The sequence below is a fragment of the Juglans microcarpa x Juglans regia genome, chromosome 3S, assembly GCF_004785595.1.
Source record: "Juglans microcarpa x Juglans regia isolate MS1-56 chromosome 3S, Jm3101_v1.0, whole genome shotgun sequence".
NCBI classification, from domain to species: Eukaryota; Viridiplantae; Streptophyta; class Magnoliopsida; order Fagales; family Juglandaceae; genus Juglans; species Juglans microcarpa x Juglans regia.
The window spans coordinates 27,546,963-27,569,506 of NC_054599.1; the positions used below are offsets into that span (position 1 = coordinate 27,546,963).

Consider the following 22,544-nt stretch of genomic DNA (forward strand, 5'->3'; position numbering starts at 1 on the left):
TTATAAGCAAAATCAACCAATTGTTGTGACAATTCATTATTATAAGCAAAATCAACCAATTGTTATGAAGTTTCACTGATTTCCATAAGAGGTTTCAAAAATTTAGCGGATTAAAAATAAAGCACCACCCCCCTTTCTTTCAAAATGGCCATTGATGTAGTCAGTACTAAATCTGGTGCTGTTCTACCATTTAAACAAATAACTTTTTGCTAAAAACAACAGTGCAAATGCTCAACCTCTGCATAATACTAGAGGCATCTATAGAGATGAATTTATTCGGAATATTTACAGGAGCTCTTAAAAGACATCAGGATAAGATTTACATGTTCACATAAGTGCAGAGCCAGCAAATCCCAGATAGCTAATTACCTAGACAAATATATGGTCACAACAATATACAAATTAAGTTGGGACATAAATTATTCACTGAACCTCGACGAAAAATTGCATAATTGGATAACTATGCGAAGATGAAAGGGGCATTCACACGTATATGCCAAATACCAAGAAATTTGTTGATTCCCGTTTAAGTTGGGGCTTTGTTTTCCCATGTCTGTTGTATAACTTCCTTATAGGGACCAGAATCATTTAATAGTTTCATGACAAGCCTAACCTGCAAACAAAAAGTAATTAATTAAACAGATGAATAAAATCATGCGAGGCATATATGAAAGAATACTAAATCTTCTATGTTGGCAAAAACATTCTCATCATTTCAATGTTCAGAAGGGCCATTTTGAAGAATACTAAGAGATACCCAGTACGAGCAAATAAAATAAAATAACTTCCAATGGAGAAGAACAGCCACTTAATTGTGTGTGCATGTGTGTCTACATATATTTTTTTTTGGAATTGATGCCAAGTTGCACAATATTCTTTATCCAGCCTATCACTTTGACTTTGCTAGATTTGCAATCAACTTTTATCAAAGATATCTCCTCTCCAACTATCGGTATATAAATTCAGAGACTCTTGAGCCTCCTCTCATCATCCTCCTGCAATACACAGTTCATTGATTCAGCATACTTACCATTTTGCGATGAGCAGCTAGTACTATCTAATGGTGCAGTAGTCATTATCTGACCAGGACTTCCACTACTTCGTCCAAAGAAAGCAGGCAGGCATAGGAGTTTGGAGAAAGGACTTTCTACATGGCATATAAAACATAACCTATCTGTGATAGAAGAATCCCCACTAGACCATTCATGGACAAACCTTTATGCTGTATGTACATAGAGTTTTACATCCACAATAGTGTCATCCTCTTTTATTGAATATACCAAGTGCATAGGGTACAAATGAAACTCTAATTCACCTCTCCATTCCTAAGCTTGATGGCTGAAAGGATTTATAGGATCTAAAGAGATTTCCTGTACCACTCTAAAAGTTCAATTGTGCACACGGCCTGGCCAAATGAGGGTAGCCCTTTTATGGACGTGGCGTTAAAGAGTCACTTTATATTAATGATCAAATATTATATCTGATGAAACCGTGATAGCTGGTATTACTTGGTCACTTCTGAAATGGTTTTGATCTTTGGCCATGTATATATCAATGATTAAATATTATATCTGAGACTCTGCACAACGGTGGTTGTAAGCATGGAGAGATGAAGAGCTAGGATGGTGTATGGTGTACCTAATCATCTATATATCATTTTCCTTGATCTGTTCAGTATAGCAGTGAATGAGGATGCCAAGTTTCTCAATTTCCGTTTAAAAGATGTATAGTTGATGGAATGTAATGATAGATAATTTTGTCACATAAAGCAAAAGGAAGGAAGATGCGACTCGACACTATTAACGTCTCGGTCTTTAATCAGTATTACAGAGGAAATTGACAAAAATCCAAAAGCCAAAAATCAAAACCCTAACTAGTTTCTAGTCAAGCTTGCAGAACTAGAAGCTTTAACTAAGGCCTTGTTTGTTTACACAAAACTTCTCAACTCATCTCATCTAATCATTACAACTTTATCAAATTCCCACACAAAATAAAATAAACAATCTAACCTTTTCAAATCCCATGACAAAAATAATATTAAAAAAATATCTTCTAACAATATTTTATTCAATTTTCAACTTTCATCTCAGCTCATCTCATCTCATTTCATCTGTGAAAACAAACAAGGCCTAAATTAAATGCTCTATCATAATCCAAAGGCCAAAGAGATTAGCAAGAAAGCTCAACGTGAGAGGTTCTTCTTTTGTTGATTAACAGTTCAATCTTTTGATTATTTTATCAACATATATGCTGTCATCAGTTATATAACTCTGGGAAATTTGGATGAGCACAAAAAAGAGGAGAAAGAGTGGAGGTCTGTTTCCATGCACATATGAGTTTGGCATAAGGTGGAGCTCTGTTGCCTTGAGAGGATGCAAGTTAATGGATGAAGATAATTCCTCTGAAACTAATGACTGCCTAAAGAAGTGCAATATAATGGTAATCACCTGACTTGATTCACGGACTAGAAAGTCCTCTATGGCCTTTCTGAAACCTTCATCCATAAGGTAATGGCAGCTATAAGTTGTAACAGGCAGATAACCCCGCTGAATTTTGTGATCACCCTGAGCTCCTGCCTCAACTGTGTTCAGACCAAGTTCAATAGCTGCTTCTATAGCCTGTTATGTCAAATCAATGCAGAAAAAGAAAAGGGTTATGTATTCGTCCACAAGGCTGATGTTCTTTACACATGAAGGAATTCTTTGCGTACAGAACTCCTAGAGCAACAATTTAATCATTCTAGCCATATAGTCCGTCCATAATAGCCTGTAAGCTTGAGTTTTGTGGTTAAGTGGATGAACAACAGTACTGGCTCAATGGTTCAGAGGTGCATTTTCCTAACACTAATTATATTCATGGATATAGCATTTATTTAAAAAACATGGAAACTTTTTCAGATTATTCCACCATCCCGTAGTATTGAAGGCAAGTAAGGAGTTGATAAACTGTTGATTACTTAGCTTCACCTATATCCCACCCAGATCCAAACCTGGTAATAGCATGCTTCAAAATGCAAACTTGGATAGTAAGCTCGAGGCTGGCATCCCCATAGACGCCCAAATAAAGTATCTCCTCCAATAAGATTAAGAGCACCGGCAACAAGTTCTTCCCCTTCTTCAGCAACAACAAGTAGTACCTGATCCCCCATCTTTGATCCCATGTTGTGGAAAAAATCCCTAGTTAGATAAGGACTACCCCACCTATGGACGAATCAACAGCACATTGTAGATTCAGCATCCCAAGCAGTCCATTATGACATACCGAAAGTATATTGATCACAGTTATGAAAATTATATAGTTCCATTGTAAAGCACCAAAACTTAGGGAAAAAAATGTCAACAGTAAGAACCAAACTTGTTATCGGTGGTGTTCCTGTAAAATTTATAAAAAGTATCCCAGTGCTTTGCCTGCCAACAGAATAAAAAAATTTTAGGTAAGAACCAACTGTTGTTTGAATAACGGAAGAAGATCAGTCACAACTTTTGTGTTGCCCACAACATATCAAACGGGCACAATTATAATGGAATCAGTGAGAACTGGAGGCACCAGATCTTTGGTTAGATTTATCCCTTTTTGGAGTTTCACCAATAAATTATGAGGATGAAAATATCCCAGCTCTGTATGTGTAATACAATTTTCTTCTTTAATAATTGAATACAAACTGTTTCATGTTTCATGTAGAATTTTACAGCATATAATTTTGGCTCGTTTCTAACATTTCTAAACAATAGCCTACTAGAACAGAAGAAAAGGCAGATTGAAAATATTCAATAATTCAGAAGATGTCAATTGGGATGTAATACACAAAATCCTCAAACTCAGGAAAATTTTCAGGTATTTTATTGACCATACAAATGAATATATAAATATACATATTTGATCATGTGCAAGCAAATATGTACACAAAATCCTCAAACTCAGGAAAATTTTCAGGTATTTTAATGACCATACAAATGAAAATATATAAATATGCATATTTGATCATGTACAAGCAAATATGTGGCGATAATCAAACAGAGCAAATAATTACACAATAACCTATGATTATCTATATGATTCATTACCTTTATCTCGTAACCCCTAAGCCGTTTCATGGTCAAGTTTTGCACAGAAATCTGCACATAAAAAAAATAAATGAGAAAGCATGTAATTTGCATGTCCAAAACACACGTCAACCGATTATCTAGCAGATGGTATACCATAAAAGATGCAACCATTTTCAGATTATCAGTATTGGTTTCTCATTATTTTAATCCAACACACCCACCCACCCCCACATGCAGACATAGAGAGAGAGAGAGAGAGAGAGAGAGAGAGAGAGAGAACAAAAAATAGTTGCGCTAAGATGCTAGAACGAAGTATGAGAATACGACCTCTTGCCTTTACATTATGCACTGGGTTTAAGCATGGTATACCAAAGCAATTGACCACCCTGAAACTTGATGATATACTTCTGGCCATTTGGCCATCAATTTTAGAACCCCTAAGATTTAGTACAGGGTAACTTGAAACAGAGAATGAATGGAAGCATTCATTCATGAAATACCCATATTTGCTCCAATATTGTTAAGAGCAAGCATATCAGGGCAGATTTACTTAACCATTCCCATCGTCTGTCAAATTTAAATGATATGTAAAACTAAAAGCTAACCTTAAGCAGGAGTAATGATAATCAGATCAATACAAACAAACTACTAGCTCCTATTTTGCTTGAAGAAGATTTTTTCTCACACAAGCACAACCTCCACAACCTCAGCCCCCCCCCCCCCCCCCCCCCCCCCCCCCCCCCCCCCCCCCCCCCCCAAAAAAAAAAAAAAACCAACAAACCCACCCATGCATAAACATGTATGACAATGTTTGGCATACTAGGCCATCCGTTTTTTATAGGTAACAATACTAGACCAACCTTTTTGCGTTCTTGTCGAATATTTTTCCTCTTACTTTGTTTCATGTCCATCAGAAACTCATCAAAACTGCAGCACAGAAAGAGAACCCTCACGCTATATTATCTGTGTATAAAACCGAGTCACGCAGTAATAATGAGATGCAGCATTTCAGGGACTTACTTATACAAATCATTCTAATAATAGAATGCTTATGGTCATTCTGATGCTTGATAGTGTAAAAGCTAATAAGGTTCTTTTGAATACACTGCCGATACTCACTCTCAATATGGGGGCATCCCAACAAAAAGTCAGGAAAGTCAGAAGGCTGCAAGCCTATTGTGATACCCCCATACTGAGATTGAGTATTGGTAGTGTACGGGATCTCACATTGATTAGGAGGAAGAAGTCCTTGCTCCTTATAATAATTCCAATGGATTCCAATTGTACCATTGTCTAGTCCTTTCAGAGTATGGCCCAGATGTGGCTTGGGCCTCCTTTAGGGCATCACATCTTAGGGACCAGAAACCGGGTGTCCGAGACAAAGTCCTAACTAATCCCGTAGGTGTATACCTTTAATAAAATTTAATTACAGATAATGCATATATATATATGCATATACATATTTGTTACTGATGCAGCACAGCTACAACAGTGGCCAAATCATAATCTGGAGATAAAATAAGCTTGGAGTTGCTTGAGCAGGGATCATGGAAATCTGCAACACCGCTAATTGAGGACTTAATTGGCATGAGAAACCCTACAATTAATCATTGCCTTCTGTTGAAACACTGTCTTCAAGGGATGTGCCAAGATGCAGCAAAGGAGTTCAGTATGAAGTAGATGGACACATGGAGATCCATGATTATGAAAACCAATTAGTTTATTGCTAAAGTATGTCACCAAGACCAAAAGATTGTTCCAGACCACTCACTTCTTATAGTTGCGATTTTTCCAGTGATACTGCATTCCGATCCTCTGCAGAAAACCTTTTCCCTTCAGTTTTTGGCACTCAATTTCAGATGGGAAGGTGATATGCAGTGATGAAAGCTGGGACTGTAAAAGATATATAGCAACCTTAAGTGACCAGGGTATCACAATGCAAAGCAAGTGACCAATTCTTGGATGCGATTGCAAATGAAATATAATACAAAATTGAAGTACTCTTTAAGTTGTCTAAATATCAAGACACAAAATGGTAGTTCACATTTTGAATGGAAAGAAAATGTAATAATCACAAAATCACAACTAGAGTAATGGCCATCTAACAAATTAACTTGAATCACTTCATATTGCTTAGAAATTCAAATATTACTGTTCTAAATAAAATTATGTCTGCCAACTAATTGTGGAAGTGTGTTTCAGGGCCAAAAGATTGCAAGTGCTTTTATAATATTTATTCACTAAATTATCGGGTCATTGCCCATCCATAATTTATTTCCTAGAGACTGAAATGACAGGAACCCTCTAATTATCAGAGCACCGCCTATGAAATATTTATGGCCTTTTTCTTTGCTGGCTTAAAAAAAAAGAAAAAAGAAATATACATGCATGTATATAACTATATACGAGTTGGAAGGAAGGAGTGCCCTATATAATAATTCTTGTTGAAGAATGTCTAGCTTGTCGAAGGCTCTATTGTAATTCATCAAGAAACCATCAGTAACTTTCTCAGTTACGAGCCTCAATAATAATTCATGTCTCATTACTTATCATAAATAATGATAACAATAATAATAATAATAATAATAATAATAATAATTCAAGTCTCATTGTTTGTGTTTGCACGGTCTCCGGGATTCCTCGTCATAAAAAAATCATGTCTCATTGATGTGAGAAGTGAGAAGTTCCAGCTTTATTCAAAATAGTTTAGCATTTGTAGAGATTTGCAAGCAGCAGTTACATAAAATAGCTTAGCATGAACAAGATAATGCATGAAAATAAAGAACCAATTGATTCATCCGATACCTTAGCTGTCAGATCCTTCAGAGCAGAGACCAAAACATCAAAAACTTGATCTTTGAAAGAGGTGTTACGAATTAAAATTCTTGGACCAGTTACTGGAGTAAAAGGTACACAACATTGCAACTTTGGATAATATTTTGCCCCAAAACTGTAGTATGCATCAGCCCAAGAATGATCAAAAACAAATTCACCATAGGAATGACTGTAAACACAATTAAACCAGATTGTCAACAGGAAAGAGAAAAAGCTAAGACTTTAAAGAATTTTAGAATAAAGTGCATAAGAACTTGCTGTGTGGACAACATAGCAGATGCTAAACCTTTTAAGATAAAGTGGAACAACACCTAAAATATTTTCACATTCATCCTTTGCAATCATATGGCGTGGCATCCATCCTGTCTCCTGAAAGAAAAAGTTAGCTCATAATTGATACATGTATCATAGGAAGTTTCATATGACTTTTTTTTAATGCTCTGTACAGATTTAAGAAGTGCACTGAGTACAACAAAAGTTTTTCTCTCCGTACAACAAAAAACCCGATGATGAAAAATGATAGTTCTTTTTTCCAATGACGTTTTGGTGATTGCAATGGTGAGATTGTAATTGCTTTTAGAGTTAAAGGGATTTTCACGATGGGATTTCTTAAACATGTAGTGATAGAATTCAAGGATTTTTCAATATTGAAGGAAGGGAGTTCTCTGTGTATTATTGAGAAAAGCTAGAAGGTGGTGAAGGAGTTGAGGTCGGGGCTGCTCATGGTGCAATGGGTTGCAAAAACACTGGTACAGTGTCTCAAGGAAGGAAGAAAGGACTTCTACACCACAGCAAGGGAAGGAAATTGCAGCTTTATAGCGCAGAGATGTTCTAAAATTCGCGGTTGATACATGGCGCTAGTGGAGTATTGTTAGGGACCCCGGTTTTGTCCTTAAACACTAAGGTCCATGAGCTTGCCTTGGTGAGGATGATGACCGAGTGACCTTGCCAACTTGCTTGGCCTTTAACAATGGGATAGTGTTTGAGTGATGGAATGACGATGTTTATGAGTTCGGGTGTTCTAAGTGATGAATATGGGTGTTTGATGCTAAGTGGAATGGCTTGAAGGTTGCACTTGATGTTAGGGACACTTGGATGATGATTAGGGTTGGTATAGTGAAGTATAGCTAGGATTTTGTGTGGTGGCTAAGGATGGTTTCGAGATTAGAAGAGTTGGACTAGGGTTGGAGTCTTGGAAGAGATGCTAGGGTTTGGAAATGATATGGAAGAGTGAGGCTAGGGTTTGGTGGCAAGGGTTGGCCGGACATGGTAAGAGTTTGGAAGTCTTTGATTGACTTTGAGTGATTCTAGGGAATGAGAGATTTGAGGGATTAGATATGGTAGATGAGATGGAGTTTGAATGAGTCAAGGATTGCTCCTTGACTTTAGGGATTGGCTAGGATAAGATAAGGAAGATAGGATTTGAGTTTGAATATGGCAAGAGGATGGAGTCTTTGGTTGACTAGGTCTATGGAAGGAGTTGAGAGATTTAAGGAATTGAATGAGTGATTAGAGGGATTGAGTGATTCTAGGGAAGTTCCTAGAATCAAGGGATTGGCATGGGATGAGTCAACTTTCCTTGAATTAAGGAAGTTGCCAAAGAGATCTCTTGATGGAAGGCTAGGGTTTGTGTGAGTGGATGGAGGCAAAACTCCTAAAAGGAATGAATTACTAGACGGTTAGGGTTTTATGGATGGAAGACTTTGGTGTGACCGAATATGTAAGTGGAGTATATGGACTAGGGTTTTATGGATATGAAAAGATTTATGGGCAAGCCACTTATGGTAAGTATGACTCACGGCTAGGGCAAGTTAGATGATGGGAAGTGGCAATTTCGGCTAGGTCAATGAATATGATGGATGAAGGGTAATTATGGGATGTGGCCAATTATGAAAGGTAGGACAAACAATGTGGTGGTCGAAATTTGTGGGTGACAAGGATCAAATGGATGAACAATATGGATGAACACGTATGAACATTCAAGAACATAATGATGAACAACTTCACCACCAAGTCAAGAATGCACAAAGATGAATGGACTCAACAAAGGAATAAGAGACTTTTTTTGGTTTATATAGATATTTAGGTACGCAAGAAAGTGTAGAACAAGATGGAAAATAAGAACAATAAGATAATGGAATGGAACAAAAGAAAGCTAATTCAACTATGATTCACGAATTGCACATAGATGAAATAAACCTTTTTATTGATGAACTTGAAAATAACAAAGATAACAACTTGGATTCACGAATTGCACCAAGTTGCAAGAACAAGATAAGTTGAATCACACCTATTCACGAATTGCAAGATGATGATCCTCTACTAGAGATTCGCAAATTGCACTCAAGTAGCTCAAGTGCCTAGCACCGAAAGGGAGATCTCAAGAACAAGTCTACACACTTAGGGAATTTGCCAAAGGTTTAAAAGATGTAAACTAAATGCATAAGGGTCCTACTTATAGAAAATAGAGAGTAGAAACCCTAATTGGTCCCTTGATAAATAAAATAAATAAATAAGTGATAGTGGTGTGGAGCCCACGGGGCCCACTGCATTGGCCCTTGGTGGCCTTGGCTGGCCCATGGCATGGGCCATGGGCATGGCTGGCGTGTGGCTGGCATGGCCCTGGGCCGCAAGTGCCAGGCGCTGAGCGTCTGCACGTGCTGGGCACTGGGCGTGCGAACGCGCAGTGCACGCTGAGCATGCATGCTGTGCGCGCAGGACGTGCGCGTGCTGTGCTGTGCGCGGGCTTGTCTTGACATGGCTCTGGCGTGCTGATGGCCAGGCCATGTGCTGTTGGTGCGCGCTGAGGCAAGTCACTAGCCTCACCCTGGGCATGTCATGGTAGGAGCCATGGCATGTCAGTGGGGCTGTCTTGGGCGTGTCATGGCAGGGCAGTGGCATGTCAGTGGGGCTGTCTTGGGCATGTCATGGTAGGTCAAGGGCAGTGCCAAGGCATGTGCCACAGGGCTGTCAAGGCATGTCAGCGATAGTGTCAATGGGCTGTCATGGCATGTCAGCAGCAGTGTCAAGGGGCTGTCAAGGCTGAACCATGGCACGGTCAAAAGGGTAAACGTGAGCCATGTTCTAATTGACCCGTGCCATTCTTGCAATCTTCCTAAGGCAAACACTACACCCCTAGGGAAGTCCTCTAATGTTGGTCTTGACTCCGGAAGTGGCCCAATCTTGGTTGTCCATGCTTGCCTAGGACCATGTCCTAGGGCGGTTTTTGATGGGGTCTTTACAGTATGGTGGTGGTAGCAGGCTCAGTTTTATCTTCATACCTAAGGAGGAGGGCCAGGGATGGAGGAGAGCTCTTTGTACTGCGGGTCCAGCCAGTTCACTGTGGAAGAGTGGCGGTGGCAGGCACATTGTTGGCAATGGCATGGCAGTGGGGGATGTACATAGTATGCTTTTGGACTTGAGGACTCAACCAGTTGAATTGCAAGAAAGTGGAGGTGTTATTATAGTATGAAGAGAAGAAAGGTGGACTTGAAATGGGCATGGGCTTGGAGTTGAGGGAACCTAGAAGGATTATACAAGATGGGCAACTGAAAGGGGGAAACGTGAGCCTAGGCTCGGCTTCTGCTGGACCCAATAGTGTTTTACCAATTGGACAGATGAATAAGATGCAGGTGGGCCGTGTGTTTGGGCCTCACCAAAGGGGCAACATGCAAGGAAAGAAACAAACGGGACCTAGCCCATGTGGCGAATCAGGCCAAGGGTCAAGCTTGGGCCCTTGACCAGCGGGAGTCTGGTAACCTCGCCGAAAAAAGCTTTATCCACCGCATGATAGGTTGAGGAGCTTTCGACGGAGGCCCAAATGGTGAAGGTGACAACAGGGGAGGCAACGAAAGAGGTCTCCGAAATGGCAACTAACAGTGCCTCACCACTGTGTGTTTGATCTCCAGTGCATCTCAGCCAGACAGCGCCGGCTAGTGACAGGGAAGAGGTTGCCACCATTTCTTCAACAGTATCCTCTCCGGAAAAGGCCGCACAACAAACGAAAGAAACCCGAGATTTACTCTTAGCGGGAAAAAGGGATGTGGGTGCAGATGAAGGGCATTCTAGGAGCCTTATCTCGATGCAGGGCTTCTCGGAATGGGAGCATGGGAATTTTCCTGAGGAGGGTGAGTTGAGGACATTGCTGGTTTCGCAGTGGGCTAATAGGGAGGGGGAGCCCATACCTCTTAATTGTATGCTTCTAGATCAGTCTATTGTCTCAGAATGGGTGCTACAGAAGGTTAAGGAAATTCAAAATTGTGTAGGGATGAAGTGTGAAGGTTTCAAGGAGCAATTTATGGCATTGCTTACAGCCATTGAAGCTGGTCATGTTCAATTTAAAAAATCAGATTCTAAAAAACAGAGAGTTAAAGAGGCCAATGTGGTATCTTAATTATGAGGGTGGCACAAGCCGAGATAGATCTAAAGGGAAGGAAATAGCATCTGCTTTAAAATTGTTTTTTGGAATGTCTAAGGACTTAACGAGGCAAATAAACCTCTTCGTATCAAAAATTTGCTTCATGAGTGAATGGCGAACATCGTATGCTTACAGGAAACTAAATTGAAATATATTACAAGAAGAATTGTTAGTAGTATATGGAGTTGTACATATGTGGATTGGGCTTATCTTGCATCTAATGGGGCTTCGGGAGGTGTGTTAGTGATGTGATGTGGGATAGAAGGGTGGTGGAGAAAATGGAAGTATTTATCGATGAGTACACAGTGGCATGTTCTTTTAGAAGTGTGGAAGACAACTTTATGTGGGCTTTTGCTGGTATTTATGGGCCGAATTTGGACAGCGACAGAAGTCTATTATGGGAAGAACTAGTTGGTGGGAACTACTATGGTGCATAGGTGGGGATTTTAATGCTATATGATTTCCAAGTGAACGTTCAGGAGATGGTAGAATGCGACCAGCAATGAAAAAATTTTTGGAGTTTATTTTCGACTTGAATCTAGTGGGCATCCCTTTCATGGGAGGGGCATTCACGTGGTCAAATAATCATACGTGGTCTAGATTTGACAGATTTTTAGTTTCCTCGGACTGGGAAGCTCAGTATCCAAAAGTCTGTCAAAAAAGGTTGTCTCGTATATGCTCGGATCATTTTCCTATTTTGCTCGATTGTGGTGGTATACAAGAAAGGTGTCGGTATTTTAAATTCGAAAATATATGGCTGAAAACCAAAAGTTTTGTGGATAGGGATAGACAATGGTGGTCCTCATGTTAGTTTCATGGAACCCCTCGTTTCATTCTTGTATGTAAATTGAAAGCGTTAAAAAATGATTTGAAGATTTGGAACACACAGTCTTTTGGCGACATAGGTGAACGTATGAAGTCCATGTTGGAAGAGCTTCAAGAGTTAGAGAGGATATAGGAGGGTCGGGTTCTTTCCTTGGAAGAATTATCTTAGTCAGAGGTGGTTATTGAATTAGAGAGGGTTATTTTACTGGAAGAGATCTCGTGGCGCCAAAAATCTAGAGCATTGTGGTTGAAAGAAAGGGATCGAAGTATAAAGTTCTTTCATAGAGTGGCCAACTCTCACAGGAGAACCAATACCATTGAGATGCTGAATATAGATGGTGAGGCATGTATAGAGGCCTAAAGATCATGTTGTGGATTTCTTTGAACACTAACAGATGGGGTGGCAGCCAAAGCTTGATAGTTTAGCTTTTGATTCTATTGAGCCACAAAACGTCTCTTGGTTGAAGAGGTCATTCGAGGAGACGGAGGTTCACGATGTGGCGAGGAAAATGGACAAAGACAAAGCACTTGGTCCGGATGGATTTTCTAAAGGATTCTTCCAAACTTGTTGGGAAGTGGTTAAGGGGGATTTAATGAAGGTGTTTTAGGAGCTGTTCATGGTTGGAAAATTTGAAAAAAGCCTTAATACCACATTTATAGCACTAATTTCTAAAACGATTGGGGCATTGGAGGTCAAAGATTTTCGGCCTATTAGTCTTGTGAATGGGGTGTATAAGATCATCTCTAAGGTGCTTACAAACCGCCTAGGGAAGGTGTTGGGAAAGATTATAATAAAACCCCAAAATCATTTGTACGAGGTCGACAAATCCTAGATTCAGTCCTCATTGCCAATGAGTGTCTAGATAGCAGACAAAAATCTGGTATCCCGGAGATCCTATGTAAGTTAAATTTTGTTATCAGGGATTTCCTACTCTACTTGCTTGGGAGGTGTGGTTTTGGGGAGAGATGGTGTTCATGGATTAGATGGTGCATATCAACGACAAGATTTTCTGTGCTGGTAAATGGTAGTCCAATTGGCTTCTTCAACAGTTCGAGAGGTTTGAGACAAGAGGATCTACTGTCCCCACTCCTCGTTGTCATTGTTATGGAGGTGCTGAGTAGAATGACCTCATCTTTGGTCCACAATGGTTTTATGATTGGATTCCTGGTTGGTGGCCCTAATAGGGGTGCTATTAACATTTCTCATTTATTATTTGCAGATGATACGCTTATTTTTTTAGGTAGAACAAAACCAATTGCGGGCACTAGGGTACTCCTACTCTGTTTTGAAGTGGCATCGGGTTTGACAGTGAACCTTGACAAATCAAAATTTGTGCTAGCTGGTAATGTTCGCAACATCCAGCATCTGGCTAACACTCTTGGATGCAAGGTTTCCGCCCTTCCTATGAATTACCTGGGTTTATGTTGGGTGCTACTTTAAGGACTATACCAGTATGGGATACAATGATTGAGAAGAGTGAACGTAGATTGGCCAGTTGGAAGAGACTGCACTTGCCTAAAGGTGGCAGGATCACTTTAATCAAAAGTACTTTCTCTAATCTACCAACGTATTTTCTATCTTTGTTCCCACTTTCAGCAAGTGTGGCGATCCGGATTGAGAAACGGGACTTCCTTTGGAGTGGTATGGGGGATGACTTCAAATTCCACTTGGTCAAATAGGATAAGGTATGTTCCCCACTTTCTTTGAGAGGGTTGGGTATTATAAATCTAAATATTTTCAATAGGACATTACTCGAGAAATGGTTGTGGTGATATAATACGGAACCGGAAGCCCTATGGAAGTTGATAATTGATTTCAAATATAGAAGTGTGTGAGGGGGTTGGAGTACTAGAGAGGTAAATGGGCCTCACGGAGTGGGGATTTAGAAGCATATTAGTTGGGGATGGGGGGTGTTCTCTCGTCATATTAGACTCGTGTTGGGAGATGACTCTAGAATAAAATTCTGGAGCAACATATGGTGTTGAAATGATACCCTAAAAGACTTATTCCCTTTAGTATTCCGGATTGCATGTGAGAAAGAAGCTTCAGTGGCTGATTTTATAGTGATAGTTAGCAATCAAATACAATGGAACATCAGTTTTAGTAGGGCGGCTCAAGATTGGGAAGTTGCTAGTTTTGAGGAGTTCTTTCATCTTCTGTCTACTTAAGACTGAGTAGCCAAGAAAATGATAAGTTGTAGTGGGTACCCGCATGCAAAGGCATATTCTCGGCTCAATCATTTTATAAGTCTCTCACTCAGGTGCAAAACACTCAATTTCCATGGAAGAGGATCTGGCGTAATAAGGCACCTCCCAAAGCGACTTTCTTTACATGGACAACTTCTCTAGGTAAAATCTTGACAATGGATAATTTGCAGAGACGCGAGGTAATCATAATAGACTGGTGTTGCATGTGTAAGAAGAGTGGTGAGATTGTGGATCGTGTTCTACTGCATTGTAAAGTTGCTAAAGCGCTATGGGATGAGGTGTTCAGCACATTAGAGTTAGCGTGGGTTATGCCCACCACAATGGAGGCACTTTTAGATAGTTGGACAAATCTAAGAGTTATTCAACAAATCAAAGTCATGTGGAGGATGGTTCCAATTTGTATTCTGTGGTGCTTAATGCTTATGGCAAGAGCAAAACGACAAGATGCTCGAAGAAAAGGAGCAATATTTTGACAATCTTAGATCTCTTTTTGTTAGAAATTATTCCTATGGGCCAAAGCTATAGATTTTAATGGTCTAAGCCTGCATGATTTTCTTGTTTCCTTTTCTTCATCCTAGATAGGTGTTTCCTCTTGTATACCATTTTGTGTACTTGGGCTATGCCTATTCTATTAATATAATCGTTTACTTATAAAAAAAAAATGTATCATAGGAATATTCAAGCTCATAGCCCTCAACAGATATTTAAAGGAAAATTATATTAACTAAGATATATAAAGGACCATCAGCCAAGAATGGTCTAAAAACACGGTTTCTCACAATCTTTCAACGTGCCAAAGAAGTGACGATACTATTCTCCCCCATAGATAAAGGCAGAAGTCTTCCATGTTTTCAGAAACTTATGTATAACATAATTTAGGGATCCTATTTTGACCTAGTAATTGTTTCTACCAAGGATTTTTTTTATAAGTAAAATTTTATTGATAGTAAAAAGCATAGCCCAAGTATACAAAGCATACATTAAAAATGCCTAATTACAACTAAGCACTAGTGAGAGATACAAGCAAATTGTTAAAATTGTCCTCATTACAAGTAATGACCGAAGCCCAAGAGAGTAAATTATTATAAAAAATCTCTTCAGCTCATCCAAAGAATGCTCCATGTCTTCAAAGTACCTCTTGTTTCTCTCCATCCACAAACACCACATAATACAATAAGGAATCATTCTCCACACGGCAGTAATGTGGACATTTCCCTTAATACCTGTCCAGCAACCCCTAGAGGTTGGCTCAAGTGGTAAAGGCCTTGGGCTTTAGGGTATGCTCCCCTCAGGTCTAAGGTTCAAATCCCCTTGGATGCAAATAATCTCTAGGGGACATCGGACTAAGAGATTTTTCCCTTGAATTATCCAAGATGCACTTGTTGAAAACTTCTTGCCAAGAGCCTGTGCACCCCCGAGATTAGTTGGGACGCTGTTCCTGGACACCCGGTGCCAATAAAAAAAGAACCTATCCAGCACTTAAAAATATCCATAACTCTTCCAAGCATAACCCATACCACCCCAGTCCGATTAAGGATCTCATTCCATAAACACCGAGTCACTTCACAATGTAACAAAAGATAATACATTGATTCCCCCCCCCCCCCCCCCCCACCCCCCTTCTTGCACAAAAAAGCACCAATCTATAATGACAAGAGCATGTTTCCTCAAATAATCAGAGGTAATAATTCCCCCAAAGATGCCGTCTCTATAAAGAAAGCAATCTTGGAATGTACCTTGCTGTTCCAAATAGCCTTCCAAGGAAAACAGTGATCATTAGAAAATCCTAAAAGAGCCTTATAGAAGGAGCAGTACACCGAGAACTTTTTATTTCCACCAAGATTCCAAATCATCCTATCCTCCAACACATTTTCAAACAACATAGCATACAACGAGTCAAAGAAATCAATAATAATATCCAATTCCCAATCATGAGCTGCTCCAAAAAACTAACATTCCAATGGACAAAACCATGGGAAAACACCCATAAATCAGCTACAACAGCCTCTCTGTCACTAGTAATCTGGTATAGCATGGGAAAAACCTGCTTAAGAGCCCTTTCACCGCACCAGACATCATGCCAAAAATAAACACCATGACCTCTTCCAATCGCAAATCTAAAAAACTTGGAGAATCTCTCCCATCCAGATCAAATATTTTTCCACAACCCGACACCGTATGTCCCCTTGACTTCATTAGAACACCAGCCCCCCCCCCCCCCCCCCCCCCCCCCCCCCCCCCCCCCCGGGGGGGAACTCCCATATTTTGAATCCATGACTTCTCTCCACAAAGCCTTCCCTTCCCTATGATATCTCCACAAACAATTTCCCAAAGCTGCTTTGTTGAAGACCCTCAAATTACACACCCTAAACCACCACAAGGTATCAGTGAATAGACTTTATTCCAGCCAACAAGATGAAACTTAGTTTCCTCCCTAATACTTCTCCAAAGAAAATTACGAAAGGTTTTCTCAATATAAGAGGCCACATCGGCAAGTAACGGAAATAGGGAGAGAAAATAAGTATGGAAGTTAGATAAAATGCTCTTGATGAGTGTTAATCTACCACCCTTTGACAAATGGATTCATTTCCAGCCAGCCAACCTTTTATCAATTTTTTCTAACACACCCTCCTAAATATATTTCACCTTGAAAGCAGTCCCAATAGAAGACCAAGGGATTTCAAGGGCAGCGAAGCAACCTTACAACCCAAGATAGTTGCCAAGCCCTGAATATTGTTCACATTACCCACGGGAACTATTTCAGCCTTCGAGACCTTTAAGCCCGAAACAACTTCAAAGCAAAGTAATTCATCCTTCAAATATTGTATATGACCACGATTCGGCTCACAAAAAAAAAATCAACAAAGAGAAGGGGAGGTATATTAACACCTCCCACTGAAAAACCAGCAAGGAAATCTCCATTAACAGTCGTTCCCAACATGCGACTCAATGCATCATTAACAGGAAAGGTGAGAGAGGATCCCTTTGTCTTAATCCCCTAGAGCAGCTAAAAAAACCTTCGGGTACACCATTCACCAAAACCGAATAATGGACAGTAGATATACAATGTCTAATCCAATAAATCCATCTATCCCCAAAACCACACGTCCCAAGTAACAAAAAATCTCAATTAACATGAAGTCTTCTCCATATCTAGCTTGCACAAGAGCCGGGATGTACCCTCTTTGATTCTATAATCTAGGCACTCATTGGCAATCAAAACCGAATCCAAGATTTGTCTTCCCTTCACAAAAGCAATTTGAGATTTTAAAATAATACTACTCATAGCAGCACCCACACGATTGGCAAGAACCTTTGAAATAATCTTATACACCCCATTAATGAGACTAAGGAGAGGGTTGGATAGTGAGTTGAGATGAGATGAGATGAGTTGAGATGAAAGTTGAAAATTTTGAGATAATCTTATACACCCCATTAATGAGACTAAGGAGAGGGTTGAAAATTTTGAGATAATCTTATACACCCCATCCGGGCCCAAGGCTTTATCCTTAGCCATCCCACAAATCACCTGAAAAACCTCATCCGCCTCAAAAGGTCTCTCCAGCCAAATAGAGCTTGACTGATCGATACTCTCAAAGGGCAAGCCATCATGTTTGTCTCCAAGGGAATTTTTCAGAAAGAAGATCTTTGCAGAAACTGAAAATACGGTTCTTCATAACATCAAGATCAGAGCAAATCTGTCCCTCAACCTGAAGCATCTCAATGGCATTATTCCTACGATGAGAATTAGCCACCCAATGGAAAAAATTAGTACAACAGTCTCCTTTCAACCAAACGGCACGTGACTTTTGTCTGCACGAGATTTCTTCCATTAGAAGCACCTTTTCCAGCTCCGTAGTAATCGATAATTTCCTACAAGAGTCTTCCTCATAAAGAGGAGCGCCCACCACACTTTCCTCCAAAACCTTTAACTCCTCCATAAGGGGTTGTTTTTTACTATCAATATGTCCGAAGACTTCTACATTTCACATCTTCAAGTCCCTCATCACTTTCAATTTCCCAGCCGCTATGAAACTTGGTGAACCCTCTAAAAGATACGAGGATCACCACGACCTAACTTTTTCCACAACACCATCAACTTTCAGCCACATATTTTCAAACTTAAAGTATCTTTTACCCTCATGAATGCCTCCATAGTCCAATACAATAGGGAAATGGTCTGAAAAAACTCTATCCAATCTCTTCTGGAGCAAGGTAGAATAATGAGCCTCCCATGAAGGAGACACCAAAAATTTGTCCAAACGGGACCAGACTCGATTATTGGACCAAGTGTGCACGCCACCAACAAGTGGAAAATTCACCAAATCCATATCAAAGAAAAATTCAGAAAACTCATTCATTGCACCAAGGTAGGTTCCACCAACTGCCCAAATCAGCAAGCTCATCCCATAAAACCTTCCAATTCCTGTCCACATTTGGCCCATACACACCAACAAAAGTCCAACAAAAGCCATCCGCCACATTAACGTGATATATTTGAGGTAGATATAGTTTCAACATTAAATACAAGATATTTGTAAAGGAAATACATTAGGGAAGCCGTTCTAAATGAAGCCTGGAAAGTTGAAGAAAGCAGAGCTTATTCACTTGGGAATAATGCTCAATGGAAAAGCCCCTATTAAGCGGGCCAAGCGGCCATTTCAACTAAATGAAGATGATTGCAGTCCCAAAATATCTCCAAGTGTATAATTTTTTTTTTTTATAAGTATCTCCATGTGTATAAAATCGACTCCAATCAAAGGAGCAAAGGAAATTCATTTCTATTATTGGCTAAATAGTGAGATAACGAAATGGCCCTTAAAAGAAATAAATACCATATAACTTATAGAGGTACAGTACGAAGTAATAAGTCACGACCTTTACTGCACAGCCAGACTCCTCCAAGCTTGAAAGAAAAGCATGAGTAAGAAAAGGATTGTATTTTTCAGGAGAGGTGGCATCCAAAGTGCAAGCATCCCAATCATTGGGTGAAACCTCTAAGATTGAAGAAACAACTGAAAGTGATATCTTTTTGGGTTTCACCTCATTTGCTGAAATGTCCTGAATATAAAATCAGTATAATAATTAAAGCAATTAAAAAGAATAAACAGATAGATTAGTAGTCTATCAATTCCAAAGGACTGTCAAAAGCAGATACCTTGGAGGTTGACACTGTCAAAGTGAAATCCCCGAGTGACAAGCCCACCTCTTGTGGTGTTGTGGACTTCCTCGATCCCCAAAATAGTGCAGTAATTCTAGGAACCGGAACTGAAGTCCCTGATATTTGTGTACATTGTGATTTCCCCTGCAAATCAATCATCTTATTGTCTGGATGATGGCTCTAATAAGGCCACCAATTCCCCCCAACAAAATTCAAAGAAGAAAAAAAAAAACAAGATAATCCATTCTACACACAAACATACTTCGATTAGAGATAAAATCAAACCAATTTTTTACTTGATTTTATCCATAGCAAGAGGTCTGATTGTGTATAATTTTTTTTATAGGTAATCAAGAAGTTTTATTCATTAAAAGTAGGTAAAGCCCAAGTATACAGGGAGCATACATGAGAAATAACAAACTAGAGTTTACAACCAAAAGTAGAAAATCAAGGACGCCCATTACAAACAATGGCCCCTGCCTATAATTATCATGATTTTACCCCATCTTTATGTAATTTCCCTATAAATCGGGCATATATTTTGTATTCAATTACCAAATAATAATAAAGTACAAAGCCTTTGCACTTGTATTCTCTCTTATTTTCTCTCTCATTCTACCATTTGTTCTCTTTTACTTTTCCATCACATTGCAAAATCTTTCATGGTACCAGAGCCCTCAATGGATTTGCGTCCCCAACAATGGCCTTACTAATTTCTTTCCTCTCAATTTGATCATTCTTCCTCCACCTACGTGTGATTTGTTAGAAGCCCATTTAATATAAAATATGCTGCCACCTGCTCAAAGATTATCACCACCTGTCCTCTTTAATTATTCATTCCACTCACAATCTCCCCTCATCAAACTCGATCCATAAAGAACATATAAACTCAATCCATAAGGAACATATACAAAGCTCATTTTTCAAATAATCTTCTTTGTAATTTTGGCCGCAAGTTAGGCCCCTGATAATCCACACTACATTGCAAACACTGGAAAATGTACTCTAAAGAGGAAAATCATTTCGCCAAGTCATGGATTCCTTCAAACTAAACAAGCGGGACTACAAACTCTTGGTGATTTTGGTACACACAAATCTTTTGGTGTTCAGCTTCATCGGATTTGATTCCAAGACCCATCTATTTTGGGCCTAATGTTTTTAGAGGCCCAATTTCAGCCCATTGTTGGCCCATTACAACCCAAATTGGTCTATTTCAGGCCTACTGTTTCCAAAGTCTCCTTACCATGACTATCACATGGACCTCTTTATTTTGGTTTATTGTTTGAAGGACCAACCCAACTTTTGGCCCAAAGGTCGGTCCTTTTCTAATTTTGAAAGGACAAACCGGATCACGAAAGAAATATCAAATATCCATTTGGATTGAGAGTTGAAATCTCAACTCATCTCATCTAATCATTACAACTTTCCAAATCCTCACACAAAATATAATAAACAATTCAACTTTTTCAAATCCCAAAACAATAATAATATTAAAAAATAATATTCTAACAATATTTTATTCAACTTTTAAATTTCATCTCAACTCATCTCATCTCATCTCAACTCACTATCCAAACCTCACTAAATTTCAAACTCAAAGGCTTCTGTGTTTCCACCATGTGAGCTTAAGGGGAATGTTAGATATAACATCATATTAGGAATTTGATTTTTTTTTTATAATTATATTAGGAATTTGATTTTATCATTATGCTTATCAAGAGATTTGATTTTTATGATTATAAGGAGACCTATCCTATCTCATCTCTATAAAAATTTTCTATAAATGAGATATATGCTCTGTATTCAATTCAATGAGCATAATAAATACATAGACCTCTATCTTATTCTCTCTCCTTCTACCACTTGTTTATCGAAAAACCTTTTATCAACTTAATGTGAGATCAATGAAGAACATGATAAAAATAAAAAGTGCATACAATATTGCAGAAAGCAAAACCAAATTGGCCAGTGTGGGAGATCTTTTAATGCCTTAGTGCCTATATATACCAAACGCTACGTATTTTACAGAGCCCAACAATATATCCTAACCCTAGCCAAGAAATTCATAGCATGATTACCAGTAGCAGCCTGTAGATTTATCCAACCAATGTTGAATATCACTCGCGAAACTCAGAGAGAGAGAGAGAGAGAGAGAGAGAGAGAGAGATGCTTACGGAAGGAGAGTGGAATTGCCCCAAAAATGAAGAAGGCTTGCAGCAGCTAGCCGCTACTGCTGCCATGGGCAACCGATCGAGATTCGAAAAGTTCGTCGCGTCTCTCTGTATCGCTCTCTAAAGCCTATAGTAAAATGGGCCAAATCGCATGGAGCGTGGCAAACTTTAATGCCACATACTTATATCATGTACATATATTATTCTTCTTTTTCAGTTATTATGGCGGAAGTGACAACTTTTTACGTTGCTGTCAACCTTTGTTGTCTTTTAAGACGAATATATGTCTGCTGCCATTTTTTTAAAAGAAAAATGTTATTTGTGGTCTCCACACTACATATCAACATGTAATTTATTATTTTTATTTTTTCTATTTAAATACATATATTTATATATTAATATATATTTATTTAAATAAAATAACAAAAATGACAAATCGTATTTTTCTTTTTTAAGATCCACTAATAAGTATTTATCGAGAAAATTGGGAGAGAAATAGGCTTTTTTAAAATATAACTAGTGGTGAAAATAAAAACTAGCGAACCAGTAAACCGGGTCCCGTTCTAAATCGGTTCAGTCTGGTACTGGTTTTATTTTTCTCAAAATATGTTGAAATCAGTTCGGTTCCGATTTTCTTTTTTCTAACACCGAGCCGATTTATATATATATATATATTAATTTTTTATATTATATAAAATAATTTTTATATGATTTTTTATATTATATATAATTTTTATATATAATATTTATAATTATATATAAAATAATTTTGCATTATATGCTAAATTACTAATTAATATAACTTTAAATTTTAAAATCATATATAAATAACTACATATTATCACTATAGTCTATAGTATTAGTATAACTACTAATACTAT

The 22,544-nt window shown here is 38.7% G+C and overlaps 1 protein-coding gene and 1 long non-coding RNA gene across 5 annotated transcripts; one reads left to right on the forward strand and one right to left on the reverse strand.

Moving 5' to 3' along the window:
• Positions 1-228: 228 nt before the first annotated feature.
• LOC121257171 lies at positions 229-21,831 on the reverse strand. Of its 4 annotated transcripts, XR_005939166.1 has the most exons (15): positions 21,667-21,830; positions 19,490-19,636; positions 19,210-19,392; positions 7,168-7,250; positions 6,852-7,050; positions 5,818-5,939; positions 4,907-4,973; positions 4,065-4,115; positions 3,355-3,407; positions 2,990-3,200; positions 2,448-2,618; positions 1,316-1,405; positions 1,216-1,222; positions 1,031-1,170; positions 229-613 (listed from the first exon to the last, which is right to left on the reverse strand). XR_005939166.1 is itself a non-coding variant. In XM_041158083.1 (13 exons), exons 1-12 carry the CDS (start codon positions 21,730-21,732, stop codon positions 1,358-1,360), a joined length of 1,401 nt encoding a protein of 466 aa, XP_041014017.1. In that variant the 5' UTR covers positions 21,733-21,830; the 3' UTR covers positions 229-613; positions 1,316-1,357. The 4 variants fall into 4 exon arrangements, 2 of the variants coding, with proteins under 2 accessions (XP_041014017.1, XP_041014016.1); XR_005939165.1 differs by having other exon boundaries at positions 1,216-1,405; XM_041158083.1 differs by lacking the exons at positions 1,031-1,170; positions 1,216-1,222.
• LOC121257174 lies at positions 12,602-17,733 on the forward strand. The gene is made up of 3 exons (XR_005939167.1): positions 12,602-12,724; positions 13,953-13,955; positions 17,689-17,733. It is a non-coding gene; the product is annotated as an uncharacterized LOC121257174 (long non-coding RNA).
• Positions 21,832-22,544: the final 713 nt, after the last annotated feature.

Coding starts and splice junctions, on each gene's coding strand:
- LOC121257171 (XM_041158082.1), bottom strand. CDS start 21,732: ATGGCAGCAGTAGCGGCTAGCTGCTGCAAGCCTTCTTCATTTTTGGGG. Junction 4,974..5,817: donor AAAAATCGCAACTATAAGAA/GTGAGTGGTCTG, acceptor TCTGTGCTGCAG/TTTTGATGAGTTTCTGATGG. Junction 3,201..3,354: donor AGGAACACCACCGATAACAA/GTTTGGTTCTTA, acceptor ATTCGTCCATAG/GTGGGGTAGTCCTTATCTAA.